The following is a 19,259-nucleotide window of genomic DNA, read 5'->3' as shown; positions in this document are numbered from 1 at the left end:
TTATTGGAGATAAGAATCTCACAGACTTTCCTGCCCGGGCTGGCTTTGAACCGTGATCCTCAGATCTCAGCCTCCTGACCGTTGCCCTGCAGGAGCTGGCTGCCATTGCCATGGAGTTCCCCTGCCTTCCAGAAGGATCTCCAAGGGCTGGGCCTGGGCAGGCGGTGAGCGTGTGCACCCGGCGGGCTCCTCTCGGGCCGCACGCGTGCCCTCCGCCCGGCCCTCCGTTCCCCTGGTCCAACACGATGGCTGCACAAGGGTAACGCAAAGCTTAAGGCGGTGACGCCCTTGTGTCTTGGTGGGCGAAGGAAATTGTCCCGCGGTGAAAAACACAGCCCCGCTCACTTTTTTGGTTTGATTGTGTGGCACCAAAGAATCGAACCCGGGGCGTCCTTGTGCATGCTAGGCAGGGGCTCTGCCTCTCAGCCATGCCCCCGGCCCCATTGTAAGTGAACCATTGAAAATCAAATGCCATGTGTCGGGGAAATGGTTAAATGAGTGGTTAGCTATCTCTCAGTTTGGAGTGATACTTCGGAGGGTTTTAGGAAATGGGAAATCCTGACCGAACATGCAAAGCGTGGCCGTGAAAGTACATGTATCATGAGAGCCATGCATGTGTGCGCCTGGACAGACTTCTGCCCACCCCGTGTCAGTCACGGTGGGCTGCTGATGACCTGGCCTCCCTACTTCTTGTTTTGGCGACACTGAGATTCGAACTCAGGGCCTGGGGGCTGTCCCTGAACTTTTTCACTCAAGGCTGGCGCTCTACCACTTGAACCACAGCGCCACTTCCGGTTTTTTGGTGGTTCCTTGGAGATCAGAGTCTCATGGACTTTCCTGCCCAGGCTGGCCTTGAACCATGATCCTCAGATCTCAGCCTCCTGAGTAGCCGGGATGACAGGTGTGACTGCATTACTCTTATAGCGGGGAGGAGATGAGGTCATGTCCAGGGACGGAGGTCGGGCTGGTCAGTGTGGGCTGCGCTTGCTCGCAGCAGGAGGCTCCAAGCATGGCTACATCAGACCCCGCACCCCAACACCCGGGGATGAGGCAAAGTCTCAGGCTGTGTTCAGCCCGGTGTGATTGGTGCTGGCTCCATTTCCTGCCTGTTTCTCCCAGTTCTGTGTTCCCAGACTCCTTGGTGCCGTTTGCGGGGCGAGTGGGAGTCCGGGTGTGGGGTCCAGGCCCCGCATTCTCCTCACTTCTGGCCTGACTCCGAAGCAATGTAATTGACAGGCCTGCGCTTACACAGATACCCCGATGTCGGGGGTCCGGGATGTGCAGCGTGCACACCCCAACTTTGAGGAGCTGGGGCGCGGGGCAATGCTCTCAGGAAGGTGGCGAGAGTCCTGGATTCTTCGAGTCTCGGGACTTGTGGTCTGCTGACCCTGCGTGAGCAGACAGGCCGAGGGAGCTCAGAGCCGGGCCTGTGTTCAAATCCTGAGCCTCATGAGCTGTGTGACCTCAAACAAGATGGTCAACCTCTCTGTGACCAGGAGGGCAGTGTTACGCGGTCTGCAGGGCTGCTGTGAGGTTTTGAGTTGGTTACTGTGTGACAAAGGTTTCAGAAGACTCTAGAATGGGTCACAAAAGCGCTGATGGGTAAGAATCGGAAGGGACTGGTGTTAATGTGCGTTTGTCATCTCCTTTCCCTGCTGTGGGATTGGGGGTGTGTGCAGAACTACGTGCCCTCCCTCCCCCCCCCCCCCCAGCTCTGGGAGCCTTTCCTGTCTCCTCTCCTCTTCATTTGCTTTGCTTTGTGTAACAAAGGAAACTGGCGACTTGGGTTCAAACTTCCTTCAGCAAAAATCTTCGGGGGGAGGGGCAGGGGGAACTGGGAACAGGAATCTGGAAGCTTCCTTTTTCCCTTTTCCTTCTTCCTCTGGTGGGGTGGCAGTTTCCTGTTTGTGGAGGTTGAGCTGGCTCCCCCCGCCCCCCCACATTGTCCTGGGAGGACAGGGCGGGGTCCCCCCAAACATGTCTTTGTCTGGGAGCTGTGTTGGGTCCTCCAGCTGCCGTTCCTCAGTTTACATCACCGGATAGACCTAGAACTGGTTCCCAGTGGTTCTGTGGCCCGGCTGGGGATCACAGCTCAGAGGCTGCCCTCCCCGCCCCGCCCCTTCCCTCCTCGTCCCCCCCTCCCCGTCCCCCCTCTCCCTCCCCCCCCACCCCTGCTCTCCCCCCCTCTGGGGGGGAGCCGCTCCACCAAGGCCCAGAGCCAGACCACGGCAGCCAGCGCTGAAGTCAAACCAGGAATCTGCTCCAAGCAGAGATGCTAGGATTAAAATAAAAAGAAACCATAGCCCGCGCTCGAACTCGGGAGCTGGCAGGAGGCAGCGGGGAGGGAGAAGCACTGGGGAGAGGCGGGGGGGGGGGGGGAGGCCTGCGGGGGGAGGCTGGGCCTCCAGGCATGCAAGGTGCTGTCTCTGTCCCCCGTGCACAGAGCACGCGGGCTTGAGAAAAATGGAGTCTCATGGCCACAATTGGTTTGCTGTGATCGTTTCGGCATGGGCTGACCACAAGACACCCCCCCCCCCCCCCCCGTTGTCACCCAGGCCGGGGACGACCGGCTGAAGCTTGGCTGTGGCCACACTCCTGGCCTGTGGCGAGGTGTCGCTGTGGACCAGCGTGGGCTGGGCTTGTACCAAAGACGGGACCTCCGGAGCAGGGTTCTGAGGCTGGCCTGCCGTCCCTCCTGGTGGCCGGGCTGGGCGCTGGGTCACCTCTAGGACAAGAGAGGGCTTTCTGCTCTCAGGAACAGGCTGCCTGGCCCCGAACGAACCTGGGCAGCTTCCCCGGCCACCATCCGGCCACCGTCCCCACTCCCCCGTGGCGGAGACGCACAGGTGCTGCTCCACTTTCAGCACCCATCAGAAATCACCGCCAGGCTTTTCTAGACGGCGGCTGCCCCTGACCCCAGTTTCCTGACTCGTGGGACATCTGACACCTGGTGCTGTCACCCAGAACCACAGCTAAAAAGTCATCGGTGGTGGACACCGGTGGCTCCCGCCTGAGATCTGAGGATCGTGGTTCAAAGTCAGCCCAGGCAGGAAAGTCCGTGAGACTCTGATCTCCAGTGAGCCACCGGAAAACCAGAAGTGAAGCTGTGGCTCAGGTGGTAGAAGCACCAGCCTTGAGCTGAAGAGCTCAGGGACAGCGCCCAGGATCTGAGTTCGAGTCTCAATGTCAGCACCCACTCCCTGCCAAGAAGCCATCTTTTTTTCTATTTCCACCATTGACTGGGTTTGTGGCCTTGGCAAATGGCCCAGCCCGAGCTTCGTTTTGGATGAGACCACCTCGCCGCCGTCTTCTGCAGAGTGGGTGCCGATGCTTCCATCCTGGACCTGTCCTGAAGCTCAGCTTCAAGATGTACGCACAGAGCCTCTCCCTTAACAAAGCAGCTGCAGGAAGGAGTGGCTGGTGGGGGGGACGGGTGGGGGGAGGGGGACGGGGTGGGGGGGGCGGGGGAGGGGAGGGGGCTGTAGTTAGAGCCCCCAGAGCCGCTGCTGTTTTCCCCCTGCTGCTTCACCACTGGCGTCTGCGTGGGGCTGGGCCTCCGGGCCCACGGCCTGGTTAATTCTGGCAAGATGCGTGTCTCTGGCTCATGATTGGCTGAGGCAGGCTTGGAGCACCCCTCTCGGCTCCCACCCCTGCAGGACCCTGCGTGTGGCCCTAGCTGGTCTCAAACCTGCCACCTTCCCGCAGATCTCTGTTGGCCTTGGGTTCTGGAGAATGTCGACGCTGTGGGTTTGGAGGTTCCCAGCAGTGGCAAAGGCCCTGGGGCCGCTTCCCCCGCCAGGGCTGGAGTGGTCATCAGCACTAGCCAGGGCCATGCCCGGTCAGCCCTGTCCCCGGCCAGAAGGATGCCTCCTTCCTCCTCCCTCCTCAACCCTCCCTCCCTCCTTCCCATCACTCCAGTCCTGGTAATGTGAGAATGCTCATGTTTCCTGGTGCAGAGGATGGACCAGGGCCTCACCAGTGCCAGGCCCGCCCTCTAGCACCTGCCCGTATTCCTGGGTTCAGGGTCTCCTGGCCACCTGTCCATTCCTCTCCTGTGCCTTCCTCCCTCATTTGCTGCATGTGGCATCTCCCTGGTGACTCAGTCCCATCTGGACAGGGCCAGCCATGCCGATTTTACTGATTTATTATTATTATTTATTTTGTCGGTTGTGGGGCTTGAACTCTGGGCCTGAGCGCTGTCCCTCAGCTCTTCAGCTCAAGGCTAGTGCTCTACAGTTGAGCTACAGCGCCACTTCCGGTTTTTTGGTGGTTTACTGAAACTAAGAGTTTCACAACTTTCCTGCCCGGGGCTGGCTTTGAACTGTGATTCTCAGATCTAGCCTCCTGATTAGCTAGGATTACAGATATGAGCCACTGGCGCCCGGCTATTATTATTATAGTCCTGGTGCTTAAACTTGGGCTCTGTCCCTGAACTTCTTTGCTCAGGGCTGGCGCTCTACCACTTGAGCCACAGCACGATTTCTGGTTTTTTGGTGGTTCATTGGAGATCAGAGTCTCAAGGACTTTCCTCCCCAGGCCGGCTTTGAACCTCGATCCTCAGCTCTCAGCCTCCTGAGTGGCTGGGATGCCAGGCGTGAGCTGCGGGGCCGGCTGGTTTTGCTGGCTTTGTGTGGGAAGGTGAGAGTCTGGGGCCTCCTCTCGGGCTTGCAGACAGCCTGACTTCTGGGATGACTCTGAGTTCAGGACGCGCACTCTCGGTCACTGCTGGCCTCCACCTGTGCCGCTAAAGGTTTCTGCCTCCATTGAATAAGAAACTTAATTATTCGTCCCTCAGATAAAGGCTCAATTATCATCCATCCATCACGAAGCCGCCTGGCACTTGCTTTGGAGCAGATGTGAGGGCCAGCAGAGCTGGCAGGGGTGGAGGGAGGGGGTCCTGGCCCTCACTCCATAAGGGGAGGATGGCCGGGTTCTGCGGGCCTCCTTGCCTGGCCTGGGAGATCACAGCTGGGGGATCCCCTCCCCGCCCCCCCCCCCCCGGCTCCGTGCCTGTACTTGGGGGAGGAGTCTCAGCTCACTTGTGGCCTGGGCTGGTCTTGAACTACAACCCTTCCGATCTCCTAGAATCTGGGAGCCCAGGGACGCCACCCCGGGCCTTGGACTCCACCCCATCCCACCTCCCAGCGGTCTCCCAGCTTTGTCTCATACACCTCTAGCCTGGGTGGAAAATAAGGGGACCCTGGGCTCACGCCTGGTCACCACTCCTCCAAGTGTGTGTGGGGGGCAGCGCCCCTGGACCCGAAGTCCAGCCAATACCCATCTGGCGGGTTCTCCCGTGCCAGGCCACGGGCGCCGTATGAGGAGCCCAGGGCCTGAGCAAGAAAGCACAGACTTGGAGGTAGGAGTCTGTATGCGATGCTGCTCCCTCGTTCATGGGCCATGGGGATGTGGGGTGATGGACCCGCTCCCTCATTCATGGATCATAGGTGTGGGGTGATGGGGGCCAGACACTATTGATGCCCAGATACCCACAGCAGAGGTGGAGGGTGGAGGGCAGCCTGGACAAGAGTTGGCCAGAGCTCGTCTCAATTAACAGTCTGGGCATGGTGGTGCACAGCTGTTTTTCCAGCTACCCAGGTGGGAGGATTCCAGTCCAGGTCCTGGCCCCAAGCAAAGAAAGTGCAAGAGTAAGCTAAAGCAGAAGGCATGGAGGTCTGGGGTGAGGGCAGAGGTCGTACCTGGAGGCATGGGGTGAGGGCAGAGGTCATGCCTGGAGGCATGGGGTGAGGGCAGAGATGACCTCTGCCCAGCAAGTGCCAGCCCTGAGCTCAAAGCCTAGTGCTGCCAGTAATAGAAGTGATGATGATGATAAATAAAAGATGTGGAATTAGAGAAAATCTGTGGTCATCTGGCTCAGAGAAAACATACGTCTGAAAGATGAAAAATTAAGACATATGACTATCTAAAAAGAAATTATAATAGAGCTAAAAGCCCTTTCCAAAAACGTGTAACTTAAAAAAGGCATGTGCTAGCCAGGCGCCAGTGGCTCATGCCTGTCATCCCAGCTACTCAGGAGGCTGAGATCTGAGGGTCACAGTTCAAAGCCAGCCTGGGTATGAAAGTCGGTGGGACTCTTATCTCCAATAAACCACCAGAAAACCGGGAAGTGGCGCTGGGGCTCAAGTGGTAGAGTGCTTGCCTTGAGCTGAAGAGCTGAGGGACAGCGTTCAGGCCCTGAGTTCAAGACCCATAACTGACCAAAAAAAAAAAAAAAAAAAAGTAAAAGAAGAGAAATAAAAAATCAAAACTCCACAGTGTCATTTGTCTCTCAGCCAGCAGGGGTTACAGCTGCACACCGGAGCCTTCACTGTAGCGTTGTGGGTGCTCAGCCTCATGCTGTGGAAAACTATGATTTTCGGTGCTAGATCGTTGTCACTGGGACAGGAAAGGCCTAGTTTATAGCCCTGTGCGTGTGCGTGGACACCATGTCCAAACGGGGTGGTGAGAACTGGGCTTCTCCTGTTGTTTGCTTGACTTAAACAGGCTACACCCAGACTCAACTTGATGTTGAAATGCAAATGGTTTGTTTTTTGGGGCACGGACTCTGCTGGATTTTCCCGTGTTGTTTCTCCTCATCCAGGGAATCAGAAAGTGAGGCTGCAGGGGACAGGACAGTGCCCCGGCTGGAGCCAGTTGGCACGGCCGCACGGACATGTGTCTGGACTGATTTGCCTAATAAGCAATGCAAATGGCCGGCTGGAGCTGATTTTACTAGAGGAAGAGGCTGGGGCTGGGGGAGAGCTTGCAGACCCCAGGTCCCAGCCTGGGAAAGGGGTTCTCATCTCCTAGTGGTGCTGGACGGGAGCTGCTTTTGCTGGCTAGGTTCCCAGTGCATGCATCCAGAAGAGGTGGTGGTAGGTTAGGATGAGTCTACAGCTCTGGGGCTTTCTCATGGACTTTCCCACTCCTAATTCTATGCTCTGACAGAAATCTAGTGCCAGCAGGACAGTGTGTGTACGTGCTAGGGTTGATGCCTTTCCATTCTTGCCCTCCCTTCCTCCCTTTATGTGCAGTACTGGAGTTGAACCCAGGGCCTCATCCTTGCTAGGCAGGTGCTCTACTGCTGAGCCACACCCCAGTCCTTTTTGCATTAGTCATTGTTTTTCAGATTAGACACTCCTAGCTTTTTCCTTCTGGGCCTGACCCTGGACCTCCATCCTCCTCTTGCCACCTCCCTGGTAGCTGGGACCAGGGAGTCCCTGGCCAGGAACAGTGAGGCCTACCCTTGCCTCTTCCTTCCAGACAGGTGGGCCCAGCAGGTGCAAGGGCCCCAGTTTGCCATTCAAATCACCTTTAGGCGCAGCTCTTACCTTCCTAGCTGACTGCTTACTGGGGCCTGTGTGTGGCGAGCGTGGTTGAGGCTGCACAACAGCATTTCTCTCTCTCTCTGTGAGCTCAGTGAGCATCATTACACTCGCCACTCCATCAGTGCCTCGGCTGAGCAGGCCAACAGCCTTTGTGTGTCAGACAGACCTAGGGACCCCAGGCTTCCCGCTCTGGGCCAGTTCACAAAGGGTGCACCGACAGTGTGCACTTCTCGTACTAGCGCAGCACCATTAGTAGTAGTTCTCAGACACTGTCTTGCCTGAGACCCTGTTTCAGACCGCTTGCTAAAAACCCATGTAATCTTCCTTCTCCAGCTCTGGGCTGGCTGGTGTGGCTGAGAGGTGAGACATGGAACACTGGGCGGATTCCGGCTGTGCGGTGGCCTCCAGGCCTGGGGTCCTGGTCCCCCCCCCCCCGCCTGGTTCTCACATCTCGGGCCTGAGGGCTGATGCCCAATAGCAGCCTGGACCCCATCTCCGTTCAGAGGAGCCAGGACTGGCCTTCTTGTCACTAGACAGACACTTGGGACCTTGCACTTTTTTTTTTTTTATAAAAAATTTATTGAGATGATGTAATTATAGGCTTTTCTTTAAAAATTATTTGCAACTCACTGGCCCTGAGAAAAGGCATTTTTTTTTGTTTTTGTTTTTGTTACATTCATTTGATTCAGTCCCTTATAAACCCCACACCTCATAAACAAGAGATTAGAAACTAAACCAAAAAAAAAAAAGAAAGAACAAAAGAGCCTTTGAGATTCGTCCTGGCTTGCCGGTGGGCACGGAGAGAAATCTTCAAGAATGTTCTCTCGGCATAGTGAGATCAGGAGCTTACAGTGGCACAGCGTTGATGCAGACAGGCCGAGGGTGGGGGTGGCCCTTGGGGGCGCTAGATGGGTGGGATTATGGGGGCCCCGTGCCCCTCCCCAGGCCTCTGTCAGAGGAGGAGCGGCTGGCTGAGTGGACGGCAGGTCTAACTAGCACCGAATGCTTGGGCAAAGAGATTGCTTTTGTTTTCCTCTACTTCCCGAATCTTTTATCTTGGGTCCGGGCGGGCTGCGTCGGGTGCGGCTGCTGGGTAAGGTTTCACAGGTGTGCACGTGGGGTGGGCCCGGCCTGGGCAGAGGGCGGTGGGCAGGGGTGGCTGCCACATCTTCCCGCAAATTCCAACCGAAGCAGTGTTCTCATCTGTGCAATATGTAAAGGGCGTGCATCGAGGATTCTAAAGTACTCTTCTAAAAACCCATTGGCCCGTGGCTCCTCTTTTCCAGTGGGGACCCTCAAAGGTTGTGGGTTTTAGGGGTGCTGCTTTATGGGAGGCTCCCTAGTCTGGGGTCAAGATTGAGAGAGTGGTGTTACTCTGCACACCCCGTCTGCCAACCGCCACCAGCATCACTGGATCCAGCCCCGGCTCAGGGGAGCTGAGGCCGGCAGGCACCCCAGCCGCAGAGCAGGCTTGGCCCTGCTTCTTTCGCCCGCCTGCAGTCTGAGAGTCGCCATTCTCCTGATTGCCATGGCTGACGCCTTCGATGCGGTCCGGGGCAGACGCGTCGCCCCCTCTCTGCTCAGTGAGAGGATCCTGTAGGGAAAACGCGGGGGCCGTCCTCCAGTCCCTCAGGGTGGTGGGCGCGTGTGGCTATGAACTCGTCAGGGTCTGCAGAGGGCAGGCCCTGTGCCCCGGGGTGGCATGGGCGGAGGGGTGTCCATAGCGAAGAGGGGCTGGGACATCTCTACAGGGCCTGAAGATGGCCCTCGGCCTCACGTCCTCAGAGGATGCTTCAAGTCAGAACTCCCCGGCGAGGGATGTCCCCCCAGAACGCACTTGCGGTGCCGAGTGTCAGAGGCCCAGCCTTCTATGTGGCGAAGGGCAAGAATGAGCCTTGGCTTGCAGGAAGAGCAGCGTGGCGCCTGCTCTTGACTCCAGGGGCCTCGGAGAAGCTCCTGGCCTCTACCCACCATGTGACTCGGTGCCCTGGCCATCTTAGAGGCTGGACGTGGATCACCACCACACTTTTCTCTCTCTGCAGTTCTGGGGTTGAACCCAAGGCCTTGTGTGCACTAGGCAAGCACCTGACCACACTTGAGCTGTGTCTCCATCCCTTTTGCTTTTTTTTTTTTTTTTGCACGAATCTACTTATTCTGAGCTAGTCCTGAGCTCTTGATCTTCCTGCCTCTGCCTCCCAATACCCATGCCCAGTTCCCTGAACACTCTGGAAAGGCTGGGATCTGCTGGAATACAATCACCAAAACCCTTCACACAGAAAGCAGCGTCCTGTCCTCCTGAGGGTGGATCGGGGAAGCACGGGGTGCAGGAGTGGGCTGGCCACGTGCGTCTACCTGTGTCTGGTGGCCAGCCTGGGCAGAGCAGGCTCGAGAACCCCAGTTGGCTCAAGTCCAGTCTCTGGACCACCGTGCATCTCCCTGCAGCGGGGCTGGTGGCCGCTGTCAGTGAGCACAGCCCGGGCTCTGCCAACCGTTGCTCGTGGAACTCAAGTGAGCCCCGGGTGTCACGGAGGGAGCGGGGGAGGGGGGGGGATGGGTGAGGGGGGTGCTGTAAGGCAGATCTGGATTTAGAGACGACGCTCCATACACTGCTTCGCTGACCTCGCCCAGAGAGTAGCCACAGGCGGTGAAGCCGGGAAGAGAAAAGATCTGCAGCTGCTGCAGGCCTGGCTGCAGGAGGTGCTGCCCACCGACAGACAGGAAGAAGCGAGCGCATGGCCCTCTGGAGTGCAGCATGCGAGGGAGCAAAGAGCAAGGCCGTTGGGGAACTTCCTGTCTGCACCAGCTCGACAAACCCCAAAGTGGGAATGGACTCCAGGGTCCCCCTGCCCCCCAACAAGACACACTGTGATCAGTGGCTCCCAGAAAGCTTTAAAGAAGGCTGGGAACTGAAGTAAGGGGGAAAAAAAATCCACAAGGCCATGGAAAGTGACACCGGGCAGCCTTTGGAATGAACTGGAGGGGCTTTTCTTCCCACTAACCTGAATAATCTGTTTCAGGAAAATTCTGCCCAGTTTCTGGACTGCTAGGCCTGTGTGGCCTTTCTCTATTTCTCCTCTGCGGTCTCTGCGCGCTAAGGCCTGGGGCCCGGGCCTTCCAGACAGCCTGGGCGGGCGCAGATGGGCGCTGATCTTCCCCGGCCATGGTGGCCTCCCTGTGCCGCCTCCCTCTGATGAGACATCCAAGTCACTGGTCTGTTTAGGTGGCAACAAACTCCACGATTCTCTAACGAGCTGAGCTCTGTGGAGAGGTATAGAGTACAGCAGCAGGGGGGAGGGGGAGAGGGCGCAGGAAGGAAGGAGAGAGAGAGCAAGGCAGAGAGAGAAATGGCTTTTCCTTCCACGAGATCCTTGTTAAAAGCCTCTCTCCCCGTCTCCACCAGGACCCGCTGGGTCTTTGTCCCAGCAGGGCAGACCTAAACCACAAGCGGGAAGAGGAGGAAGTCACTCCTTCGGCAGTATTCTCTTTTCTGACCAGCTAAGCTGGCCGTACTCTAAGATTTGCAAAAATAATATATATAGATATATATAAAATCAATATATATTTCCATAGGAAAACAAGATCTGATGTCTTCCCCTGTATGAACGATGAGAATTCATGTCGCAAGTTCTTAAAAAATAAAAACCGGAAAGAAAAAAGAACACCACCGGAGAAGACGGGTCAGGGAGTCGTAGACGGAGGCTGCGGGGAAGGCGAGGCTGGCGGGCACCGCCCTCGGGAGGCCCGGCCGCTCCGCCGGGGGACCCGGGTGCCCGGGGCCTCCTGCTTGGAGGTGGAGGCGTTCCCGCCACGCTGGGTCTTTCCCTGCTGGCTGTGCCAGCGGGCCACTGTGCCGGAGCTCTGGTCGGGGCGGGCGGCGGCCTGGCCCAGCTGGGGCCTGGCGGCCCCGTTAGCGGTCGCTTCTGTGGCCTGGCCTGCGGCCCCCTCAGCAGTCATCTTCCTGGAACATCTGCTCATCCAGCTCCTGGGACTCCAGGTGCTCCAGCCGGTCCGTCCGGCCACTCATGATTTCGTCTGGCGTTTTCATGAACCTGGGATGAGGACACAGGAGTGAGGGGATTCCCGAGCCATCACCCGGAAGGCGGGGCCGGGCCACCGCTGCCACGGCCACCCAGCCACCTCGGCACAGAGCCGGTGATGCACACCTTCCTGCTGCCACGGCATGGCGATCAGCCGGGGTCAGCCCAGCACCGTGACCGGCGTGGCTAGGAGTCACAGAAAACTAGTTGCAAGATGGCTGGAGACAGGGCGGGAGGCGAGGCCCAAGCCCACGAACACTGGACCAGCAAGCTCGAGGGCTTGAGTTCAAACCCCAGTACCACCCAAAAAACCCCAGCGGCCATTCACCAGGACCGAGGTGCGGGGGGTGGGAGGGGGAGGCACAGGAACGGAGGGTCCCTGCCTTGTTCTATGCTAGGAATAACTGTGTCTACACACGCACCCATACGGCTTAAGTCTTCGTGTGTCAGCACGCCCACTCCTTTTGTGTTTTTCTTTTTTGCCAGTCCCTGGGCTTGAACTCAAGAACTCACGGCGTGGCGCTGTCTCTGAGCTCCTCTTGCTCAAGGCTATAGCGCTCCACCACTTGGGCCCCAGCTCTTCCTATGGTACAGTCTGATACCTCCAACCACATCCTTCCCGGTCTCTCTTTACAGAGTCCGTGCTAGCGCGGTGAATCTGCTCGGCGCTCAGCTCCTGGGTGGGTGACCTGCACGGGCGTGTTTAGCCTCCCCGCTGAGGTGCCCTGCTAACCACCATCAGGGTGCAATCTGCTTAGCTTTGGCTTCACTCAAGTTCACACATGAGTAGGAAACAAGTGTATGTTTCTCAAATCCTCACCAAGCAGCACTGGTATCCAGTTTGCAGTATGTACAGTCACACTGCTGCGTCTCCGAACAGCAGAGGAGGAGGAGGAGGAAGAGGAGGAGGAAGAGGAAGAGGTGGAGGAAGGGTAGAGGAGGGGAGGGGAAAGAGGAGGAAGGGAAGAGGAGAGGATGAGGGGGAGGAGGAGAGGAGGGGAAGGGAGAGGGGTAGAGTAGAGGAAGAGCAGAGGAGAAGGGAGAGGGGGAAGTGGAGGAAGGGAGAGGGAGAAGGAAGGGAGGAGGGTTGTGGGAGGTGGAGGAGGGGAGGGAGAGGGGGAAGTAGAGAAAGGGAGGGGGAAAGGGAAGGAGAGGGAGGAAAGGGGGAGGTGGAAGAGGAAGGGGAGAGGAGCAGGGGAGGAGGGGAGGAGGAAGAGGAAGATGGAGAAGTGGAGGAAGAGCGGAGGAGGAAGAGGAGGGGGAGTAGGGAGAGGAGGGGAGGAGGGGGAGGAATAGGGGAAGAATAACAGTAGGGAGAGGAGAGGGAGAGGGAAGGGGGGAGGAGGAGGGGGGAGGATGAGGAAGAAGAATAGGAGGAAGGAAGAGGAGGAGGGGAGGAGAGGGAGAGGATGAGGAAGAGAAGAGGAAGAGGTGGTGGAGGGAGAGAAGGAAGAGTGGGAGGAGGAGGAGAGGAAGGGGAGCACTTACCTGAACAGGAGCCTCTGGCCTGGCTCCTTCTTGATAATGTTGAGCTTGTAGTAATGGCGCAGGGCTCTGGACATTTTCTCGTAGGTCATGTTTGTTCTGTTCTGTTTGTTAGGAGGAGGAAGAGAGGAAGACATGATGAAGTAAACTCCGAAAGGCACTGGGGCAGCCATTACAGCCAAGCTCCTGCGGTCTCGGCGTGCCCGGTGTTGCACGCGGCCTGTGCCCTGCTCATCCTCCACGCTTCTCCGTGGGCCCTGGGCTTTCTCATGCGGGGCCATGTTCGGCCACCGCACCCCTTTGTCTGGAGGGCTGGGAGCTTTAGTGAACGCGGCCCAGCCCAGAGCGGCCTCCGGAGATGTCCCGCATCCTCTAACCACGCAGCAGCCGCAGCAGCGCTCATTCTCAGGCTTGTCTGTGGCTGTTGGGTTACGGACGGGTTAAGTCCAGGTTGGGCAGCAGAAACACAGTGGCTCTGAGCTCTGGGCTTTGGCGTGGCGAGGGAGCGGGCGCGGCGGAGCTGAGGCACCTGGCGGGGGCCTGGCCGTGCGGTCTGCCTGCCCCGGCCTCCCGCCTCGCCTGCCTCCCTGGCTCTCACTCGGCTGGGCCCCTGGGATGGGCTCTTCTGCGAGTCTGAACTACGGAAGACGTTGTTTTCAATTCTGATTCTTCAGAGCTCTCGCACTGTTTGTTGGGAAAGGGACTGATGTCTTGCAGACAGAATGGAGGTGACTGTCCTGACACCCCCTGTGGGTCACAGGACTCATGGGGGGAGGGCAGGGACCTGGTCCACGGAAGTGGCACAGGAGGGACACTGAGGCAGACCACCCGACGGCCCGGATGCACACACCTCCCTCTTCTGCACCATCTGTCCTGCGAGGAATCAGGCAGCGGCGGGCCCACCCCGGCCCCCTGGCTGAGGGACCCTGTGGCCCCTCTTACCTTATGGTTCCCCCAGAGTCGAGCCAGGCCGTTAGGATCCACGATGCGGAATATTTTGGACTCTTTGTCCTCCCATCGGATGAAGTTTTCGTACCGGCTGTCGGAGAGCAACTGGTAGACGTAATCCCAGAGCAGCCTGCAGTCTGTGGAGAAGGGGGTTGCTCACACCGGGGCCACGGCTTCTCATCCGTCACCAGGACCGGAGTGTCTTGGGCGACAGGCAGCGCACGGAGCCCTAGACGAACGGGCTCTGACGGCAGCCGAAGGCCTGGGGGGAGGGCAGGGGGGGGAGGGGGACAAGGCCTCCCTGCAGTTCAGACAGGGGCGGGGTCGCAGATGAGGCTGGAAGACAGCTGTGGCACTGGTGGGCGGCACCGTGGACGGGGACTGGGTGGCTGAAAGTGGCCAAGGAGAATGGGGGGGGGGCGTGTGGGAGTTGCAGCTAGTGTGGTTTTAATGAGACAATCTTCCCGTTTGATCACAGCCTGATGGGTGCTGAGGCAGACAGACTAGGCGTTCTAACCGGTGCACGGCAGGCCCCATTTGTGGGGTTCCTGGCTTGGTGGCTGGTAAGGGACCTCTGACAGACCAAGGACATGCTCAGCTGCGGCCCTGAGGATCTGGGGGTCCAACTCTGGGCTCCTGCACTTCAGTGTGCTGGGTTAGGCTGGGTTGGCGAGCTGGGAAGGGTGGCCCGTCCGGACTAGGAAAACTCTTTTGTTGGAGACAGGGTCTCACTACGCAGCGCAGGCTGGCCTTGAGCTCCCCACCCTCCCGCCACCGCCCACCCAACGCTGGCATTGTAAGCAGGTGCCAGCCACCGCACCCGGGTGAGACCCGGACTTTCCCACAGCCAACACAGCAAACCCCCCACACCCCCAGAGGCAAGCGCCCTTCTCTGTGGTCTACACCTAAGAGGGCGGCTCTTCCTTCTCTTTGGAACAATTCAAGGGACAGGAGATGCAGGAGGTGGGGTCCGAGGGCGCCATGCCGTCAGCTCCCAGCTTTCCATGCCCCGCCCAGTTTGGTAAGTCATGTCGGGCGCGCGCACACACACACACACACACACACACACACACACACACACACACGTGCCATGAGACTCAAGGTCTGTGTGACCTAATGTGGTCTGTGTTCTCAGAGAAGGGCACACACACACACACACACACACGTGCCACAAGACACACACACACACACACACACACACACACACACACACACACACACACACACACACGTGCCACGAGACTCAAGGTCTGTGTGACCTAATGTGGTCTGTGTTCTCAGAGAAGGGCACACACACACACACACACACACACACACACACACACACGTGCCACAAGACACACACACACACACACACACACACACACACACACACACACACACACACACGCCACGAGACTCAAGGTCTGTGTGACCTAATGTGGTCTGTGTTCTCAGAGAAGCCAGGAGCAGGAGGGCAGTCTCTGGAAAACCTTAAGACTGGCTGGAAAAATAAGATTCTACTTGACTCCTGCACTGTGAAATCCCTCTGTGAACAGTGTGAGGAGGAAGAAGAGAATGTGGTGCTGTCACCAGCTGAGCCTGAGCGCCAGCCACAGCCTTCCGCGTCCCTGCAGCCAGGTCTCCTTTCTTCGACCTGGGCCTGGGCCATGTGATGTCAGGACGATGGAGCGTCAGCCCCTCTGCCCTCAGAGCTGGCCCCTCTGTGTCCACCCATCCCGTGGTGGAGGGAGGGTGGGGGCAATCCAAGCCTCAGGACAGACCTGCCAATGTCGCCCTGGTGCAGACAGAACCACCTAGGCCACTGTCAAAGCCCTAGGAGGTGACGAGTTCCTCGGCCGCAGAGGACCTGGCAAACGCTCACAGCCTGGACACTGCCAGCCCTGTGGCGAGGCTCATGCTTTACTACTTGAGCCACATCTCCACTTCTGGCTTTTTTGGTGGTTAATTGGGGACCAGAGTCTTACAAACTTTCCTGCCTGTGATCTTCAGATTTGGCCTCCTGAGTGACTATTACTATTAAGGCGTGACCATCGGCTCCTGGCTCTACTTTGGTTTTAAAGCCCATTCTATTAGATAAAAGGCCCATCTTCCTTCTGTTCCTAGAGGCTCTGTAGACTGTTAGAGCTCACCTCGAATCTTCAGGCTTTGTCAATAAGATAACCTAGGAAATGATGGTCACCTCACTGGGCCCCGCCCAGCTGTGGACATGCTGAAGCAGAGGTGGGCATTTTAGAGAGATACTCCTTCCTCCAATGGTCTCTTCCATGAGGGGATGATTATGAAAGGCTGTAGCTTAGACAGAATGCTGTTTTGGGCTGCAGAAAGCGAGTTCTTGCTGTTTCCTGCCAGGTGAGGTTCCCCCCTCTCCCCGCTAACAGGTCCTGTAAAAACCCTTCTTGTGGCTGAGGGGGAAACGCTTCCCAGCCTGCCTGTGCCTCCTGCCAGGGGCCGAGTGAGTGTGTACACACTGGACAGGGACTACAAATAGGCGTGCAAGTCCCACATAACCAACAGCTTCCACGCCAGGTGGCTGATGCTAAGAATTCTGGGTAGGCAGGTTGAGTCATGGTGCCAGGGGATGCACGCAGAAGAGCGCACTTTGCGGTCGTTCGGTGTTGTTTTAACACTCAAATGCAGGACTTCAGGCACCAGGACAAGGACGCCAAGGGACTGTTTTTAGTCATCTGACCCTGGGTTCCAGCTACGAAGCAGGCAGAAGGCGACCTGCGACGAGGCTGCTCTGGTGGCAGCAGGCACTGGCCACGTGTGGATTTTCTGACTGTGATACTGGGGTGAGGCCGGGCGTCTGCCCAGCGTCTGACGATGTGCGGGCTGGTTCCCCGCCGGGCATGTGACCACACGGCTCACCCCCTTAGGCAAACTGGAGTTTCCAATCTTCCCAAGCCCTTCTCCTGTTTCCCACAGCCAGGCCTGGCAGGGTGGCTGCTGTGTGTCATCTTTTAGAAATACTGCCCTCACTGCCTTCTTTTCAGGGCACTTTGATTTCTGAAAATGAGTGCAGAACCGGCCCCCACCCCGAGGGACGAAATCCCCAGGATCAACAGCCCCGCAATCCCCTACCCCGCCCTCCAGGGCACACAGGCTGAGTGTGTGCAGGTGTGTGAGGTGTGGACCCCTTGCACCAAGGCCTTGCCCTGCCCTATACAGCATGCAGGCGAGTGTGTACACATTCCAGAAGGTGCTGGTATTTGACAAATAAGGTTAAAAAGTAGTAGTGAGGGACTGTGAGGAAAGAACACTCTGGAAGGTGTTGGTGTAGGAAGGGTCTGGAAGGTTTCTGACAAGTCTAAGTATAGGTGTAGAAAGGGCCAGGAAGGCTTCCCGATGGACAGGTGTAGGTGTAGGTATAGTAAGGCTCTCTGATGAACAGGTGTAGGAAGGCTCCCTGCTGGACAGGTGTAGGTGTAGGAAGGCTCCCTGATGGACAGGTGTAGGTATAGTAAGGCTTCCTGATGGACAGGTGTAGGTGTAGGTAGGCTTCCTGATGGACAGGTGTAGGTGTAGGAAGGCTTCCTGATGGACAGGTGTAGGTGTAGGTAGGCTTCCTGATGGACAGGTGTAGGTATAGTAAGGCTCTCTGATGGACAGGTGTAGGTATAGTAAGGCTCTCTGATGGACAGGTGTAGGTGTAGGTATAGTAAGGCTCTCTGATGGACAGGTGTAGGTGTAGGTAGGCTCCCTGATGGACAGGTGTAGGTGTAGGAAGGCTCCCTGATGGACAGGTGTAGGTGTAGGAAGGCTCTCTGATGGACAGGTGTAGGTGTAGGAAGGCTCTCTGATGGACAGGTGTAGGTGTAGGAAGGCTCCCTGATGGACAGGTGTAGGTATAGGAAGGCTCTCTGATGGACAGGTGTAGGTGTAGGAAGGCTCCCCGATGGACAGGTGCAGGTGTAGGTGGGCTCCCCGATGGACAGGTGCAGGTGTAGGAAGGCTTCCTGATGGACAGGGGTAGGTATAGGAAGGCTCTCTGATGGACAGGTGTAGGTGTAGGTGGGCTCCCCGATGGACAGGTGCAGGTATAGGAAGGCTCTCTAGACAGGTGCAGGTGTAGGTGGGCTCCTTCATAGACAGGTGTAGGCGCAGGAGGGCTCCCAATGGACAGGTTCAAGAATGCTCCAATGGATGCCCCTCCTGCTACCACAGCCCTGGGGCTGGTCCGCACTCACCTGCTATTCTCCCGATTGGCATGGCGTGCTCCTCTGGCGGGGACACAGACACCATGATGTGGTTCATGTACGCCAGGTCCTCGCGGTGTGACAGGTTGATGGGCTTCCCTTCCCTGTGCAGCCCGTCCTCGGACAGCCGCGACTGTTTGAAGTCCACCGTGTGCCGGGGGTTGAGGATCAGGGGGTGCATGATGGGGCTGGGCATCAGCTGGATGACGCGGGCGTTCTCGGGCCGGGGGCTGCCGGGCTTGGCGAGGGCCTCAGAGGGCGGCGAGCGGTGGTTGCTGTCCGCGGGTGACACCGACAGGGGGTAGGCCTCCTGGTGGTGGTTGTCCTGCTGCAGCCGCGGCCCCGGCGCCCGCTCGGCTGGGGACAGGCGGCGGAGCATGTTGTCCAGCGGGGACCGGAGCGGCCGCGGCTCGGGGTCGGGAGAAGGCCGGTGGTTGGTGGTGATGGGTGAGCGGTGCAGTAGCTCGATGGTGGGGGGGTTGTGGTGCAGGCTCTCCACGGTCGGCCGCGGCGTCCTCTGCACGCAGTTATCTGTGCGGTACAGGAGAGGGTGCTGGGTGCGTGCATGCTGGGGAGACCCTGTGTGGCACCAGGCTCCAGGCCCGGCCTACAGACGCTCTGCCCTGCAATCCCGGCGGCCTCTTCTGCTCCTTCCCATGCCTTCCCTTGGCTCTGCCTGTGGGCACCAAGTTCCTAAGGAATGTCTGCAGTCTCCCCCACCCTGGTGCTCTACCGCCTGGGCCATGCCCCTTGCCCTTTCTGCTTTAATTTCCACGTGGGGGTCTTGCAGTTTTGCAAGCCCCAGTGGCCCTCCAACCTACAGCTGGGAAGAAAGGTGTCCACTACCACGCCTGGTGTGTTGGCTGCAATAGGGTTTTGCTAACATTTTGCCCAGAATGGCCTTGATTTGTTAATTTTTCTGCATCTCTGCCTTGTGAGTAGCTGGGATTATAGGCATTACCATCCCACCTGGCCTATAAATACTCTGGTTGACTTACACTTCCATAACCAGATTTTTATATTCTCTACCTCTAGTTGTTGCTGCTAATAATAACAATGGTTAACGATGACTACATCCTACGCATCGGATCCTCCTGTTCAAGTCTTTGGACACTCAAGCCGGATGTGCGCTGCTCCTATTTCTGGATGAGGAAACTGAGGGGCAGGCAAATAAATGCACCCCAGGCAGAGTTGGGGATGAGAACCCCATGTCACTCTGTCACATGGAAACGGCTCATGCCAAGATGTGCTCAAAGCACCAC

General features: G+C 57.8%; 1 protein-coding gene across 5 annotated transcripts in view; it reads right to left on the bottom strand.

Moving 5' to 3' along the window:
* Positions 1-9,443: 9,443 nt before the first annotated feature.
* The window catches only part of LOC138805062 (transcription factor ETV6), a 101,782-nt gene continuing 91,966 nt past the window's right edge, over positions 9,444-19,259 (bottom strand). For all 5 annotated transcript variants that reach the window (XM_069989612.1, XM_069989613.1, XM_069989614.1 and 2 more), the window contains exons 5-8: positions 17,989-18,528; positions 13,793-13,935; positions 12,854-12,954; positions 9,444-11,377 (exon numbers count right to left, since the gene is read on the bottom strand). In XM_069989612.1, the coding sequence (XP_069845713.1) occupies positions 11,272-11,377; positions 12,854-12,954; positions 13,793-13,935; positions 17,989-18,528 (890 nt within the window). In that variant the 3' untranslated portion in view covers positions 9,444-11,271. The remainder of the gene's footprint in view (positions 11,378-12,853; positions 12,955-13,792; positions 13,936-17,988; positions 18,529-19,259) is intronic.

Source organism: Dipodomys merriami, unplaced genomic scaffold (genome assembly GCF_024711535.1).
Source record: "Dipodomys merriami isolate MVZ:Mamm:240054 unplaced genomic scaffold, mDipMer1.0.p SCAF_384, whole genome shotgun sequence".
Taxonomy (NCBI): Eukaryota; Metazoa; Chordata; class Mammalia; order Rodentia; family Heteromyidae; genus Dipodomys; species Dipodomys merriami.
Note: the sequence above shows the minus strand (reverse complement) of the source record. Positions and strands in the feature narration are given on the sequence as shown.